Source organism: Corvus hawaiiensis, chromosome Z, assembly GCF_020740725.1.
Source record: "Corvus hawaiiensis isolate bCorHaw1 chromosome Z, bCorHaw1.pri.cur, whole genome shotgun sequence".
NCBI classification, from domain to species: Eukaryota; Metazoa; Chordata; class Aves; order Passeriformes; family Corvidae; genus Corvus; species Corvus hawaiiensis.
Window position 1 is genome coordinate 12,219,280 of NC_063255.1, and position 13,493 is coordinate 12,232,772.

The 13,493-nt window shown below is 40.2% G+C and overlaps 1 protein-coding gene across 4 annotated transcripts in view; it reads right to left on the reverse strand.

Annotated features, from left to right (window-relative positions):
* Positions 1–13,493, reverse strand: part of EGFLAM (EGF like, fibronectin type III and laminin G domains) — a 78,758-nt gene that overhangs the window by 46,033 nt on the left and 19,232 nt on the right. For all 4 annotated transcript variants that reach the window (XM_048291818.1, XM_048291815.1, XM_048291816.1 and 1 more), the window contains exons 3-7: positions 13,163–13,246; positions 12,044–12,070; positions 7,562–7,679; positions 7,180–7,315; positions 575–741 (exon numbers count right to left, since the gene is read on the reverse strand). In XM_048291818.1, coding sequence (XP_048147775.1) covers positions 575–741; positions 7,180–7,315; positions 7,562–7,679; positions 12,044–12,070; positions 13,163–13,246 — 532 coding nt within the window. The remainder of the gene's footprint in view (positions 1–574; positions 742–7,179; positions 7,316–7,561; positions 7,680–12,043; positions 12,071–13,162; positions 13,247–13,493) is intronic.

Below are 13,493 nucleotides of genomic sequence, written 5' to 3' on the forward strand. Positions count from 1 at the left end.
TTCTGATCAAAAAGGGGTGCTTACTTCTTTATTTTCACTATTTCACTTTATTTATTTCACTATTTTCACTTTATTTACACTATTTTCATGACTGTGTTTAATAGTTAAGAGTCTTATTCCTCAGAAAACTGTACAGGTTTGATTTGGTGTTTCTGAGTTGCTGATATTATATATGTAATATATAAGGTTCAGCTTCAAAGAACAGAAAAAATGAACAATATACTCATCTCTCTCATTTCTCCCCATGATATTCACTTATCAGTTCTGCATGAAGCCAGCACAAAATTCAGAAAGTAGCCATCCAAAAATACCTGGCAATGACCTCCAGAGTGGAGAAATGGCATGAAAGTGATGCTGCCTGGGTCTTTTCAAATCTTTGCTCGTGGCTTGACTTTCACAGGGTGCTTGCTGCAAACTCCTCAGACAGGACTGAGAGGTGTGAGAATGGGGGTGACTCTTCCTGGAGAGCAACTCTTTCCACCAGCAGGCCTCCACAGCTATCCCAGATACACTTTATTTACAGATATACTTCATTTTTGTTTAGCTTTGATTACAAGAAGGTGGTTGTACTCACTGAATGTGCGGATGACATCACTTGGTGCACTGGCAGGGCTGGATCCAAAGGAGTTTGCTGCTCGGACGGCAAACTGATACTTCGTGTTTGGGAGAAGTCCTTTGAGAACCATGGACTCCATCTGGATCTGCTCTCTTATTACCGTCCAGTTGCTGTCAAGGTCTGGCCTTGAGGATCAAACAAAGACCACATCTTTAATAATTAAAGCTGGCTCTATAAATTAGCTGCCTTTAAACTTTTCTAGGGAATACACTAATAAATGAGACAGAAGTCTACTAAATCACTGAAACCCTTCACTCTTAAAGGGTCAGACTGTGCAACCCACAATTACCAAGCTGTGAAGCCTGTGATATCAAAACTGTACAATCATACAAACCCAATACTCAGATTTTGGTTATAAAGCCAAGGAGGCTGTTTAGAGGACTGACTGACAAATCCAGTTATGCTTATCTGTTTTGTGGGTTTTGGGTTAGTAGTTTTCAAGTGAGGGTCTATTACCTGTAGTTCTCAACTCCCTCCCTGTATGGCTGTATAAAGCAATAATTTGCAATAGAGGGAAAGATCCTGATTTATTTCTAAGAGCTGGTGTTCTAATGCCAGTAAGTCCCTTCAAACGCATACAAGCATTAGCAAGATGAGAATCCATCATTTGATCTCCCAAGTAATTAGTTAATCCACTCAACATAGGAAATACAGATCCAAAGTCTCTTCAGAAAACAAACAAACAGACAAAAACACCAACCCGAAACAAACCCAAAGCAAGCCACCAAAAAAACACACAAAGACAACCCAAGACCCACAAAACAATAATGCAGAGAGTGTGGCCTATGTGCATGGGTCTTGTAACCACATTCCTGTAGCTGCCTTTGGACAATGCCTAGTTAACTCCTGATTCATAGTGGAAGCCAGCTGCCAACAAGTGCTTCTCTAAGTGCCATTATAATCCGGCTGAAACCAGTATAACCATTCACATGGCAGTTTGGTATCAAATGTTTTAAGTTCATACATACAGGCACATTGTAAAGGGGTGGGTGATTTCAAGTACTTTGAGAGAGTATTCTGATGCTTCTGCACCATTTCCACTCTCTCTAAAAGTGGCCTCTTCTTATCAAAGAGAGAACAAAATAAGAAGCTAAACAAATACAAACAAAACAAAAATGTAAACATTCACTCTAGGCCACCCAAAATACTAAAATTAAAGTTTATGAAAGTAAAATAAGGACAGAAGTGGCTTTCAGAGAAAATTATTCCAGTGTTCTTGCAATATTTATTACAGGAAATAACCTCCAAGTGCACCCTGAATCTACCAGTGTTTACACAGGACTAGCTGCAAATGTCTCCAACAGTCTTCAAATTAAAAATTATAGCACGAGGCAGGCATTTTGTATTTGTTTATTTTCAGCTGGAAGGAAATGCCAAAGTTAATATATGTTTTATTTTCGTGGTCAATACAAGATTTATTGATCACTGAGGTTCCATTGCTTTGTGCCAGCATAGCAAATGCAGTGGCAAAGCAGCAGTTCTCAGCTGCCTGTCCCAAGTGCACAGTGGCACACGGAACATGAATATTTCATTGTCTTGCTAAAAATAAAAACAAAATCAGACAAACACACAAGATGTAATGATAGCTAAATAGACCATCTTAAGTCACCCTTCACCACCATTTCCTGGTAGACAGGAGAGCATTTATTTTGGCTACTCTTCCATTGTTTCCCTCCTCTGAGCTTTTGATGCCTGGGCCAAAATGAAAATATATAGTGTTTTCCAAATGAAAGCTGTTAACATTGCTTCCTTCCAAAGGCTTGCTTAGTAGTGTTTTCAATTTTCCTGTACACATCCTTTTTTGGTTCTAATTCCCATCCAAGGAATTCCTGCTAACTCAAAAGCTGCCTCTTTGCAACAGACCTTGACGATGTGTCCACCCAAGTAGAAACAACATGCCTTTGATGAAAGAACCCAAAGGAGGCATTGCACCCTAAAAATATTTAGGAGATAACACAAACAGCAGGCTAGCCTTCAAATACAGACTGTCTCTCCCAACACTTCCTTCTGCAGAAGTCTGTAATAAAGGAAATGTCTGAAAATGTGTAAGGATCTGCAGCTGAAGGAGAGGGAAAGAGGCAGATTTATCACTTGACCTTTGCTACTTCTCCAGAATGCTCCCTGTGTGAACAAAACGGTATGAGATGAAAACATGGCAAACAGATGGGGAAAGGAACACAAATTCTGCTGGTGACTGCATCCAGGGCCAGCCAGCGCCCATGTTCCCTGAGATGAGAACAGAACATTTTATTGAAAACTGTCCCCATGGTCCTTTTCTGTATGTCAAATGATTTTATGTTGTCAACTTTTACACTGGAAGGGCTCATTTTGATACCACTTTTCCCATTTTCCTGCAGCACTATGTTGCCCAACACAGGTCTCAGTGCCTCTGGCCAAGACCTTGCAGGGTAGGTCCAAATGTATCTGTGAATAGGGAGATCAGACAACTTCCATGGACATTGCCTGCTCTCGAAGCTGCAGCTGTGTGTCTCCAACACATAAATGCTCTGCAGCAGGAATCTAACACAAATCATAGTGGTTTTGAGATAATAAATATATGGCTAAAGTCAATAGGACTGGATGGGTATAAACCAAGGGCAGAATTCCATGCCAAACTTACCCAAAAATTTTGGATTATTGCTTTATGTTGTAACCTGGGGACTGATTCAGCTCAAGAAGGGAATTTTTTCTGATGCAGAGAACGGCAATTTTATAGTCACTTGAACTTCCTTTTAAAATCACCTGGAAATTATTTAAGTGTGAGGCACCCACTAGCAATCCAATTTTTCTAAGGTTTCTGATTGTTCTTCTGTGCCATATTTGTACTCATCTCAAGGGGCAGATTCATCTCTATAATGGTTTTTAAAAAGTATTTCAGCAAATAATAAATATGATGACAAGTACAATACATCATCATTCACTGGATGGAAAAATCTCTTGTAGATATACTGCACTATAACATATTATTTTTAGTAACGATTATATTTCACATTATTGTGACACTTTCTACAAAATATATCAACCAATATGCCAGGTCAGTTCTGAGGAAAGGAAAAGTGGACAATTTTCGTAACTCATTCTCTTGTTAGATATTCTTCTGATGCTATCTAATGTTGTTAAGCGCTTCCTCCATAATATCTTTTGTTCCTCTTTCTTCATCAGTTACCTTTTCAAGGATTTAATCTCACAAGCAGTGAGGTAAATCCTGAGGCAGACATGCCTATTTCATGCAATAATCAGGGAAACAGTATTGAAAGTATTTTTCCTAGATGTTAGGAGGTGTCTCCCTGGTCAGCTCTGTTGTTTCAGGTTCTTTGCAAACAAAAGCAAACAATGACTGTCTGGTTCAGTGCAGTGCCAAAGACAGACAGTTCAGCAGGGAATGGATTCAGGGATAGATTTTTCTGGGAAGGAGAGGGAAGGCTTCGAACTAATCAAGAAATCTGTGCACACCACCATACTGAATCCACACCACCCTAACATCTGAATACTAATAAATCTCCCAGTTTTATCAGCAGAACATGCCCAGTTCATTGCAGCAGAAGTTTCATGTCACTACCAAGATACTGAAAATTTTCCTTTTGCATGCCAAGATTAATATTAAAAGCTTTTGATTTCATCTACATACCAATGAGATGAAAAGAAAGTGACCTGATTGTTTTAGGGTATGTGCTGCTGAAACACTTGTGATTCTGTAGCTGCTATGTGGGTATAAAAATTTGGGTAAGTTAGTCACCAAGTTTAGAAGATCATGTAGGCATTGAACAGATTAAAAATTTGAGTATTTGGAGTATTTGACTGAAAACACCCCAGATATTTTTAAGAATTAATTTTGTATAGCATCTTTAGGAAAAACACCCAAACTCAGATGCTTAAGTCCAGGGTCTTGCTTTAGCGTCTTTCATAAAAATGTAATTTTTCATTAAATACTTCTCGCCATTAACCAACAGAATATTTACACTGAGCCTACAAAGTTGCACAGACACTGTGTATTTTGGTTTTAACACATTCTACTGCACATTCCTTATGAACTGTCCAGTGAAGAGTGAGTCCCACAGTCTCCCTCCTGACTTCCAGCATTTAGACAAGTTGAGATTGTCATCTCCTTAGCATCCTCTTTTAGTCAGCAGCAGAGCAGAGCCTGAATTAGCTGAGCTCATCCTACATCTGAAGCCACCTACAGCCCTCCACTGCCTGTAGTGAACCAAAGGTTCCCAAGGGAAACCCCTTAGGCAAGTGCTTAAATAAAGCACCACAGGCTGCAGGCTAGCTCTGGTTCTGATTAGATTCTGATATCTCAAAACAATTAAGGTACTGAATTTTCATGAATATACTGAATTTCCCCAGTATCACAGCTGAGCAACTGAGAGGAGTGTTTTGTCCCAACATGTTTTTCCTAGGGTTAAAGTCATAAAGTTAGTTCTAAGGAGATGGAAATTATTAAAGAATGTCATGGTTTTTAGACATTTGCGCTGTACCCAAGTGAAATTACACATTTGCATTAGAAAGCAATTGATTTTGCAAAATCACAGGATAATGGTGTATTTCTTTGACATAAGAGGACTGAATTCTAGATTTACTTGAACTGATTTGTTTTAGTTTTACATTGGTTTAATTTACTGGCCTTAACTCACGATAATACATTTTACAGTAATTAACACTATATGCAGCAAAAGACAATGAGGCTTAAAGTTAAATGTTTACCTCTAATTGCCATTAGGGCTTATGGCTCATTGAACTTATTCCAAATATATAACCAAGCTTCCAAGCCTAAGAGAGTGTAATCCCAGAATTAAGAAAGGCACTTTCTACTTAGCTCTAAACCTCAAACTAAACAGTGCAATCAAAACATTTTGCTGCTAGCAAATTCTTTCCCAAAGTCTAAAGCTGATGAAACACTTAAATTTCAATCACTCGCATCTTTTGACCTAAACAGCAAAGGCAGCTTTCCACTCCCTGGCTGAACAAAAACATTGTGACTGTGTCAGATGGAGATGATGGTGCCCACTTCTTCCATTAGCAGGCTCCTGGTGCTATGAAGAAGTGTACATAAGCCTCCAGGTTCCACTTTCCAGTAAAAGCACGGAGGTGATACAAGTGCAGTCAATCAGAATACAACAAAATCCCTTCCCCATCAACTGAGCAAATGAGAGAGAAGTGATGGAGAGAGAGCAAAAAGCTCAGATAAAAATTGTGTTAAAGAAGTAGATATTGAAAAAATTTCATTGTAGGTCTACAGCAGACATTAAACGAAGGAGATAAGTATCTTCAGTCCTCACATCCTGCCTCGCAGTGCCCTGAACATTGGATGGCCTCCAACTAAATATGGGGCATTTCAGTCCAAACACAAAGTGCATCACTTAAGAAGTAGGTTTTCAGTCTGGGTATTCTTTTTGCTATATCAATATCTTTTTGGTAGATTGTACCCATACTTTGAAAAGCAGGTTCTTCCTGTCTGTTCTAACAACAACAATTCTTTTTAAAAAATGACTATGTTTTCCCGAAGAATGATTTTTTTGACTTTTACAGATAAGAGTAGCTAAAGAATCAATTCTCTCTTCTTTTACAGAAACCTCAACTAAAACCTGTCATCAAGTATTCGCTCAAAGGATTAAAAGGCTGAATTTTACTTTCACTGTAAGGGTAAACATTGAGGCGAATAAAAATACATAGATTTGTATGCAGATATTAGCTCACACAAGCATATGAACAGTCAAGTACAAATACTTGTTTATGCTTGCAGATACAATCACCTCCTCCTGACCCTTCTTATGCAGCTTATAAAAGCAATTTGACTGGCAACTTCTGTCAGTTCAGTTCTACTGCTGCGAATTTTAGAGTTCAATAAAAGTTCAATAAAAGAACAAAAAAAAGGCCCCACCAACACGCCACTTTCCCCCCCAAATCTAAACAGAGAGATCAACATTTCATGTAAACTTGATTAGCATTAGCATAACAAAGCAAGTCTAAATCCTGCAAGCTCAAGACCCAAATGACTTTGTGTTCAAGAGGTGTCTGGGTCTGGTACTGTGTGATGTGGTTTAGGGGCTACAGTGGTAGTGCTGGGTTGATGATTGGGCTGGATGATCTTGAAGGTCTCTTCCAATCTCGATGTTTCTATGATTCTATAACTTTTGTCAGGTAAAACTGTCCAACATGCTGAATTTTCAATCCTTGATTTATTGTCTACAGGCAACCCAGGGAAACCATTCTCCCAAACACTCTTTTCTCAGCATGGTTTGACAGCATTTGATGACAGGAGAAACTTAAAGCTTCATTCACCCAGGCCACTAGCAGAGGAAACAGATCAAATTAGACCTTATTTCTCTTCCATCAGAAAGTACAACTTACTGGTGATTTTATAACAAATTGGATCATTTCTGGTTTCGTCTTTAAATTTTCATGGTAATTCAACACACACTGAGAGGAAATCTAAGCATACGATACACAGTAAGTAAATAAACCATATCTATATGGAGTTTAATAGAGCAGTTTAGGTTTAAAAAACCCCAAAACACTATAGTGCGCAACAACCGAAATTCAGGCTCCACTGGCAAACTTGCCTGATAAACTCCACTGTGTAGTACAGGATGGGAGAACTTCCTTCACTCACTCCAGGCTTCCAGGACAATGCAACTTCTGAATCAGAAACCACCACGATCTGGGGCTGATAGGGTGGTGCAGGGGGCATGCACTTATCTAAGAAGAGGTGCAAAGGAATAGCATTAGAGAAGCAGCTGCATTGCCACACACAATAACCCAACACCCACAGATTTAAATCAAATTTATAGCCTTCTCCCCTCACCCTATTGCCCCTCTAAAACCCTACAATTGTGGAAAAGTAACAGAGAAGTACTATGATACTGCACGTGACAGAGGTTAGGTGTGAGTGCTAGAGACAACTGCCCTGCCAGTTTTGCAACAGAGCCCTGCAGGCAGTGTTACCTTGGGATAAAGTTGTCACCTCTCTGGGCATGCTGGGCCGTCCTTTCCCTGCCCAGCCGTACGCTCCAACGCTAACGCGGTGTGGGGTGCCTGGCTTCAGGTCACCAATAACAACATCCTGCCAAGTCAAGAGCAGACAAGCACATTGTGACAGCAATTCTGTACAACTGGGGATAGTGCTGTGAGCTGGAATTTGGGGATCTTACATGGTGTTTTCCATGTACTCTCCTAGGAAGATTGTCTCCAGCCCAGTTGCAGCTCAGAAACAACAAACACAAATAGAATCGTGTTTCCTCTCAAGCTGCAGCTTTGCCCCAGGGGGAATCCACAAGGTTGACCTGGACCCATTTCTCAGCATAACTCATAAGGTTGCAGATCATTTGTATTTGATATCCAGCTTTTTCACTGGTGAAGTCAAAGTCACATACTATTCCCTCCCTTGACCCAGCTGCTAGCATTTGGTATCAGTCTGGTGTGTTTTGCCCTTTTTTTTTCTTGTTTGTTTTCATTTCTCTTTTAAATTCAGAGGCCATAAAACCTCCTGAGAGTGAAGCAATTCGATGCAGTGTGAACTGATGATCCTTAATTTCTCACAGAGCAGAGCTCTATCCCATCATCTCTCACAATTTTACGAGCTCAGCTAACAGCCTTGACCTGAAGCAGGCATTTCCCTTATTTGTTCTTCTGCCATAAACACAGAAAGATTAACCCACAGACAACTACTGTAAAGGAGGCAATGCTCAACTCCATGTGAAGAGCTTGTGCTGATGAATACTCTTCAGAGGAGCCTGTTCAATTCTTCCAGAAAATGGAAAATGTCACCAAAATATTACATTTCATCACTGGCTGCTGCACATAGCATGGATCAGCCCAGACATATAGATCTCGTGGATCTTTAATGGAGAATGTGTACATGTGTACAGAAATTGAGTATACTTTACCTGCAGCCTACCTGGAATGCCTGTGTTAATCCCAGATTTATGAATTTTGACAGCATACACACGTAAACAGAAATACCAGGTTCTACACCACAGACTGTTCTGGTGTGAAAAATAAGCACTTACAAAAAAACTGGTTTACAGCAATTATTCTTCTGGTTTTCATTCTCTGATATTAAACACATTAGTCACAGTGCATTTGAAAATGCGGAGTTATCCTTTCTCTTCATGTTGGAACAGACTTTAAATCTGCGCTTCCAGTTGCAGTAAAATAGTAAACAATCCAAAAATTTTATTAACTGCTAAATTTCCTTTTGATGGTCATTTGGAAAAAACCACTTCCTCTCTACTCTTTGGGGAACCTACATTATTACTACAATGTTGTTCGACAACACCCTGCCATCTGTCATTTCTCTGGACATGGTTTTGGAGCACTAACACTGATTTCCTATTAACATGGACCACCTGACCACTATCCTGTTTTTCCATCATTCACACTTGATGTGTTCGAATGATCTGGACAAATCTGAGACAAAAACAATGCTGGAAAAGTAACTGTCCAGAGAGAGGCAGCAAGAACACTCACTCTGGAAGGTTAATCTGGGTCTTTCAGTCTCATAGCTGAAGGGACTGAGATCTTTCACAATGTGATCTGAGAAGCCAGTTGCTGAAAACCCAGTACCTCCTCCTGGCGACAGTACTGATGCCCGTGCTCCTGCCTTTCTATCCTCCATGCCATAGGTATTGTCTGTCTGCCATTAACTCTGTGCATTTGTTCCTGCCAGTATTCCTCTTTATTACACTCATTCTTATAAGGAAAAAATCCTTCATTATTTGTCTTTTTGTTTTCACACTATTCAGGAACTTGGTGCTTGCAGAGAGTTGGAGATTCATGCGCATGCCTCATACTATTACCTGCAGACTCAAGTCTACAATAAGCTAAACAGAGGGAATCTCATTGAGTGCCTGGCCAGTCAAGATCAAAGCCTTAATATCTACTTAAGTATTTAAGTTCAACATGTGTGCCCTCAAAACCTCAATAAGGTGCACTCATGCCTTACACATGTGGCTACCTGCCTCCTTCTGGCAGTGCCCTTTCCATGAACAGAGCTCTGGAACACACAGTGGGTATCTCTGAGATCAAGCCCCTTCTAATCTTCAAAGATCAGGACATCAGTGAATAAGTAAAAATTCAGGACGTCATCAAGCTACCCTGACCTGTGGCAATGTCAGGGAATACCCACCTCACACCAGGAACACTTTCAAATCAGATCCTGGAAAAGAAACACATTTCCTTGTCCCCCATTGTCCAGCAGCCTGGGAGTACATGTTTCATTTCTTTTTTTGCTTGTATTTAGAAGACAGGTCTTAAACCCAAGTTTTCTCCCTCTCAGAAGAGACAGAGTGGCCTCACAGATAATGAATTTAGGTAGTATGTGGAAGAGCTACCCCCAACATTTTTGTAATCCTCCCTCCACTCAGATTACCTCTATATTTCAAAGCCTGATGCCCCAAACTCAACACTCGATTGCTGATGATGCTTCAACAGTCACCAACCTCACTTTTTCGTCTTGCCCAACTCTTGCTAAAATCCTAAAAAATCACATTTGGTATTCTCATTACAATCTCACACTGTTGAATGGGGTGAGGCAATGTGATACCTTTTCTGTGGTAGGGGAGCCAATTCCTTGTAGATTATCCCATATATCCCTCCCTGCCCTGCCATACAGCTTGCCTTCCCTACAAGTGTGTTGAAACTGTTTTTGAGGCTCAGTAAGCTGCCTCACAGACACCAGGATTACAAATTGTTTTCCAAAAGAATGTCTGTTTTCTGTTTTGTTTTAATCCAAAAAATCATCAAACCCTGAATTACAACACAGCTGCAGGAACTGAGCTGGGTTTAATGACACTCTCTCCCCTGATGACAATTCCTTCCCTGCACTACTGGTCCCAGCTGGTCACTTCCCATTTTGTACTGGTATGTTTAGTGATTTGACAGGGAGCAGTGTTGCTCTCCACGGCTCTGTGCCCAACCTAAAACTTCCCACCTTTAAAGCCTACTAATTTTTATTGATTTTTCTTATTTTTTATATGTGCTGGAGTTCCTGAATATTATGCCCAGTTAGAACAATCGCCTTACTAAATGGTACTGCATCTGCACTTCTCCTAGCTGCTGTCACTTACATGTTCTCTACTTTATGATGATATAATACACAATAATCCATTATCCACTTTCCTAACACACAGGCACATGAACATAGGCATGCACAGAAACAGGCGGTGCAAATCAGCTCTTGCTACAGTGGTCTCACACGACCCAGAGAAGCCTCTAAGAAAGCAGCAGGGTCATACCCAGCACCAGGAGAGGCTCAGTGATGGAAACATTAGCTATGCAGACTTAACCACAAAACTATTGCAGATTTCTGTTGAGTTTGGTATGAATAAAACAGAAAGCATTTCATCGAGAACACCACTTCCTGGAGGATTAATGACAGCTGGGAGCTGATTAATCCCAGCCATTCATACTTCTCCACAAGTACCCCTCCGAAGTGTTATTTTTATCAAGCAGAAAAGTAGGGCCCAGTGTGGAACCTCAACTCTGAGATGCCATAATCCAGACTCAGCTCAACTAGGATTGAACCAGATAGTCCTGGTTCAAGTGCATCCTGAGGATTCAGCCTCCTATAGTACAACCAAACTTCCCTTATTTCAGACCACAAAAGTTCTGTGAGCTCCACCAACTTCGTGAGATTTCTCTATTCCTAAAATAGCTCTCAGAAAAAAAAATTTGCAAGAGGCTGTTGATGTTAGGGATTTCAGTTAAAGACTGAAATTGCTGTCCTTCTCCTACCTAAACTCAAGCACCTCCTGCTTGCTTCCTGCTCACAATAAACCCAACCTGTTTACTGCTCACAGGAAGCAGACTGGACTGAGTGCAGGACTGGAAATAATCAATTTGATTAATTCACCAGCTGCAAAGCCATTAAGAGAGTTGGTATTTCTTTCAAACTTGTTTTAGACTAGTAGCTAGTCTCCCACTCCTTCCTCCTGGGCGTTGCAAGGCTGGCCTCTTCCTGTGCTCCTCCTCCTTCTTGGCTCTCTCTGGACTGGCTCAGGTTTTTCCCTCTTCATCTCCTCTCCAACTGCCAGACTTTGTTCTTCCCTTTTAGTGTCTGTCTGACTACTTGACTGTCCCCATCATCTTTAAATCCTCACTGCCTGGATATACCTCATTTTTTGCACAAATGTACTCCATCAAAACAAGACATCCCTAAATACCTCTGATGACTGAGAAAAAGGTTTGTCCGTTGCTAAAAAGGGAGCTACTTGTCCTACATGTCCGCCTTGTTCACCTGTGGATTTTGAGCTTTTTGGGGCTACTATTTGCTACATTTTGACCATGAAAGGCCCTGTATAAGTGCTACATAGAATCAACATTTGAGATTAACTTTTGTGCGTGAGTCTGTGGAAAGACCAAGTCAGAAACATTCAATTTCATTTTAAAGCTCATCTGTGACCAAGTTTCATGCGAAGCAATACTTACAAAAATTGCTTGTCCTTCAAGCTGACCCTGGGAAAAAGCAAATAGGACTTGTTAAGAACTAACATAATAAAAATTGACAGCAAAAGCACATAAATAATGGGTCAGGGAATTAAAACAAGACCCATATGCTGCAGCATGTAGTATTCTATGTGGCTGTTAATCATCTGCATGAATACTGGGATACAGTCTCTCCTCTCCCAGTGATTAAAAAGTACTGCTGTTAGGATTAAGATAAAAAACAGTGTGCTGTTTGATCTTTCTTGGCACTACTAGTAAGAATGGTTTTAGGAAAAAAAAAAGGCGAGAGAGGAATACAGAGATAAAGATAAGAAGGGAGAAAATAATGCATAAATAAAGAAATTATATATCATGACAGCAATATTGTTTCATTCACTGTGATCCCAGGATCCTGCAGAAGTCAGAACTGACAACCAGAGTGATGGAAAACTGCAGGAAATTTGAGCATCCTCCTCACTCACACTTCTAGTGAGGAAGTGGGGCAGAAAAAGGGAAGAAGGAAAGAGAAGGGGCAAATGAAAAAAAGCCCCAAAGCAAGAATACAAAGGAGATAAAAAAGAAAAAACATAACTTAAAGAAACAAATTGAGAGCAATAAGAAAAAGTAGTGTATTCAAGAACAAAATAAACACCAGCATCTAGGGGAATCTTCTAGAATATGAACTTGCAGAACTGCAACTAAAGCAGCCATATCTCAGAAGGCCACAGTCTCACACAGAAGCAAAAACACTCTTTAAGTCACACAGCTATGTCAGACACTGCAATACACATACACTGATAGTGCAACTCTCTCTAACTGTGCATAGACTTGCGCAACTCCACCCCTTCCATGTATGAAAATGCACAGAAAATGTACATTCAAGATTAAAAGTTCTATTTTAGTAGATGTCAAAGATCAGTACTAGGAAGCTGAGAGCAAGTCCCAATAGTTTTACATGATAAAACAGTCAGACAAGAAGGAGCAAAAGTGCATCACGCAAACAGAAAAACATTGTGATTTCCTTTTGCTCAACACCCCGAGCAGATCTGGGGCTTGGATTGCAAGTTTCCACTTGCATGTTCTGCTCCAGTGCTCTGATTGTTGATGTAAAGCAATACTCACCATGCTAATCATATCCAAACTGAGGGGTACATCATGTGAGAGCTGTTTAACTGCTTTGTCACCTTCAACTTCTGAGTAAAAGACCTTGGGAAGAAGATATAGTCAAACCAGTTAAAGCAATAACTCAGTGTTTCAGAGTTACTTAAGAATGAGTGCACCAGTGCACCATTCTCACTCTGAGGACAGCATTTGAGCCCATGATCTCTTACCTTTTCAAATGCAGGAAAAGGTAATATTAATATTTAATATTCCTTACATATTTGCTAGAAGTTGTCGGTGTGACCAAAGGACACCATCACAAAGTGTATACACTTAACTAATGTGAGACGCA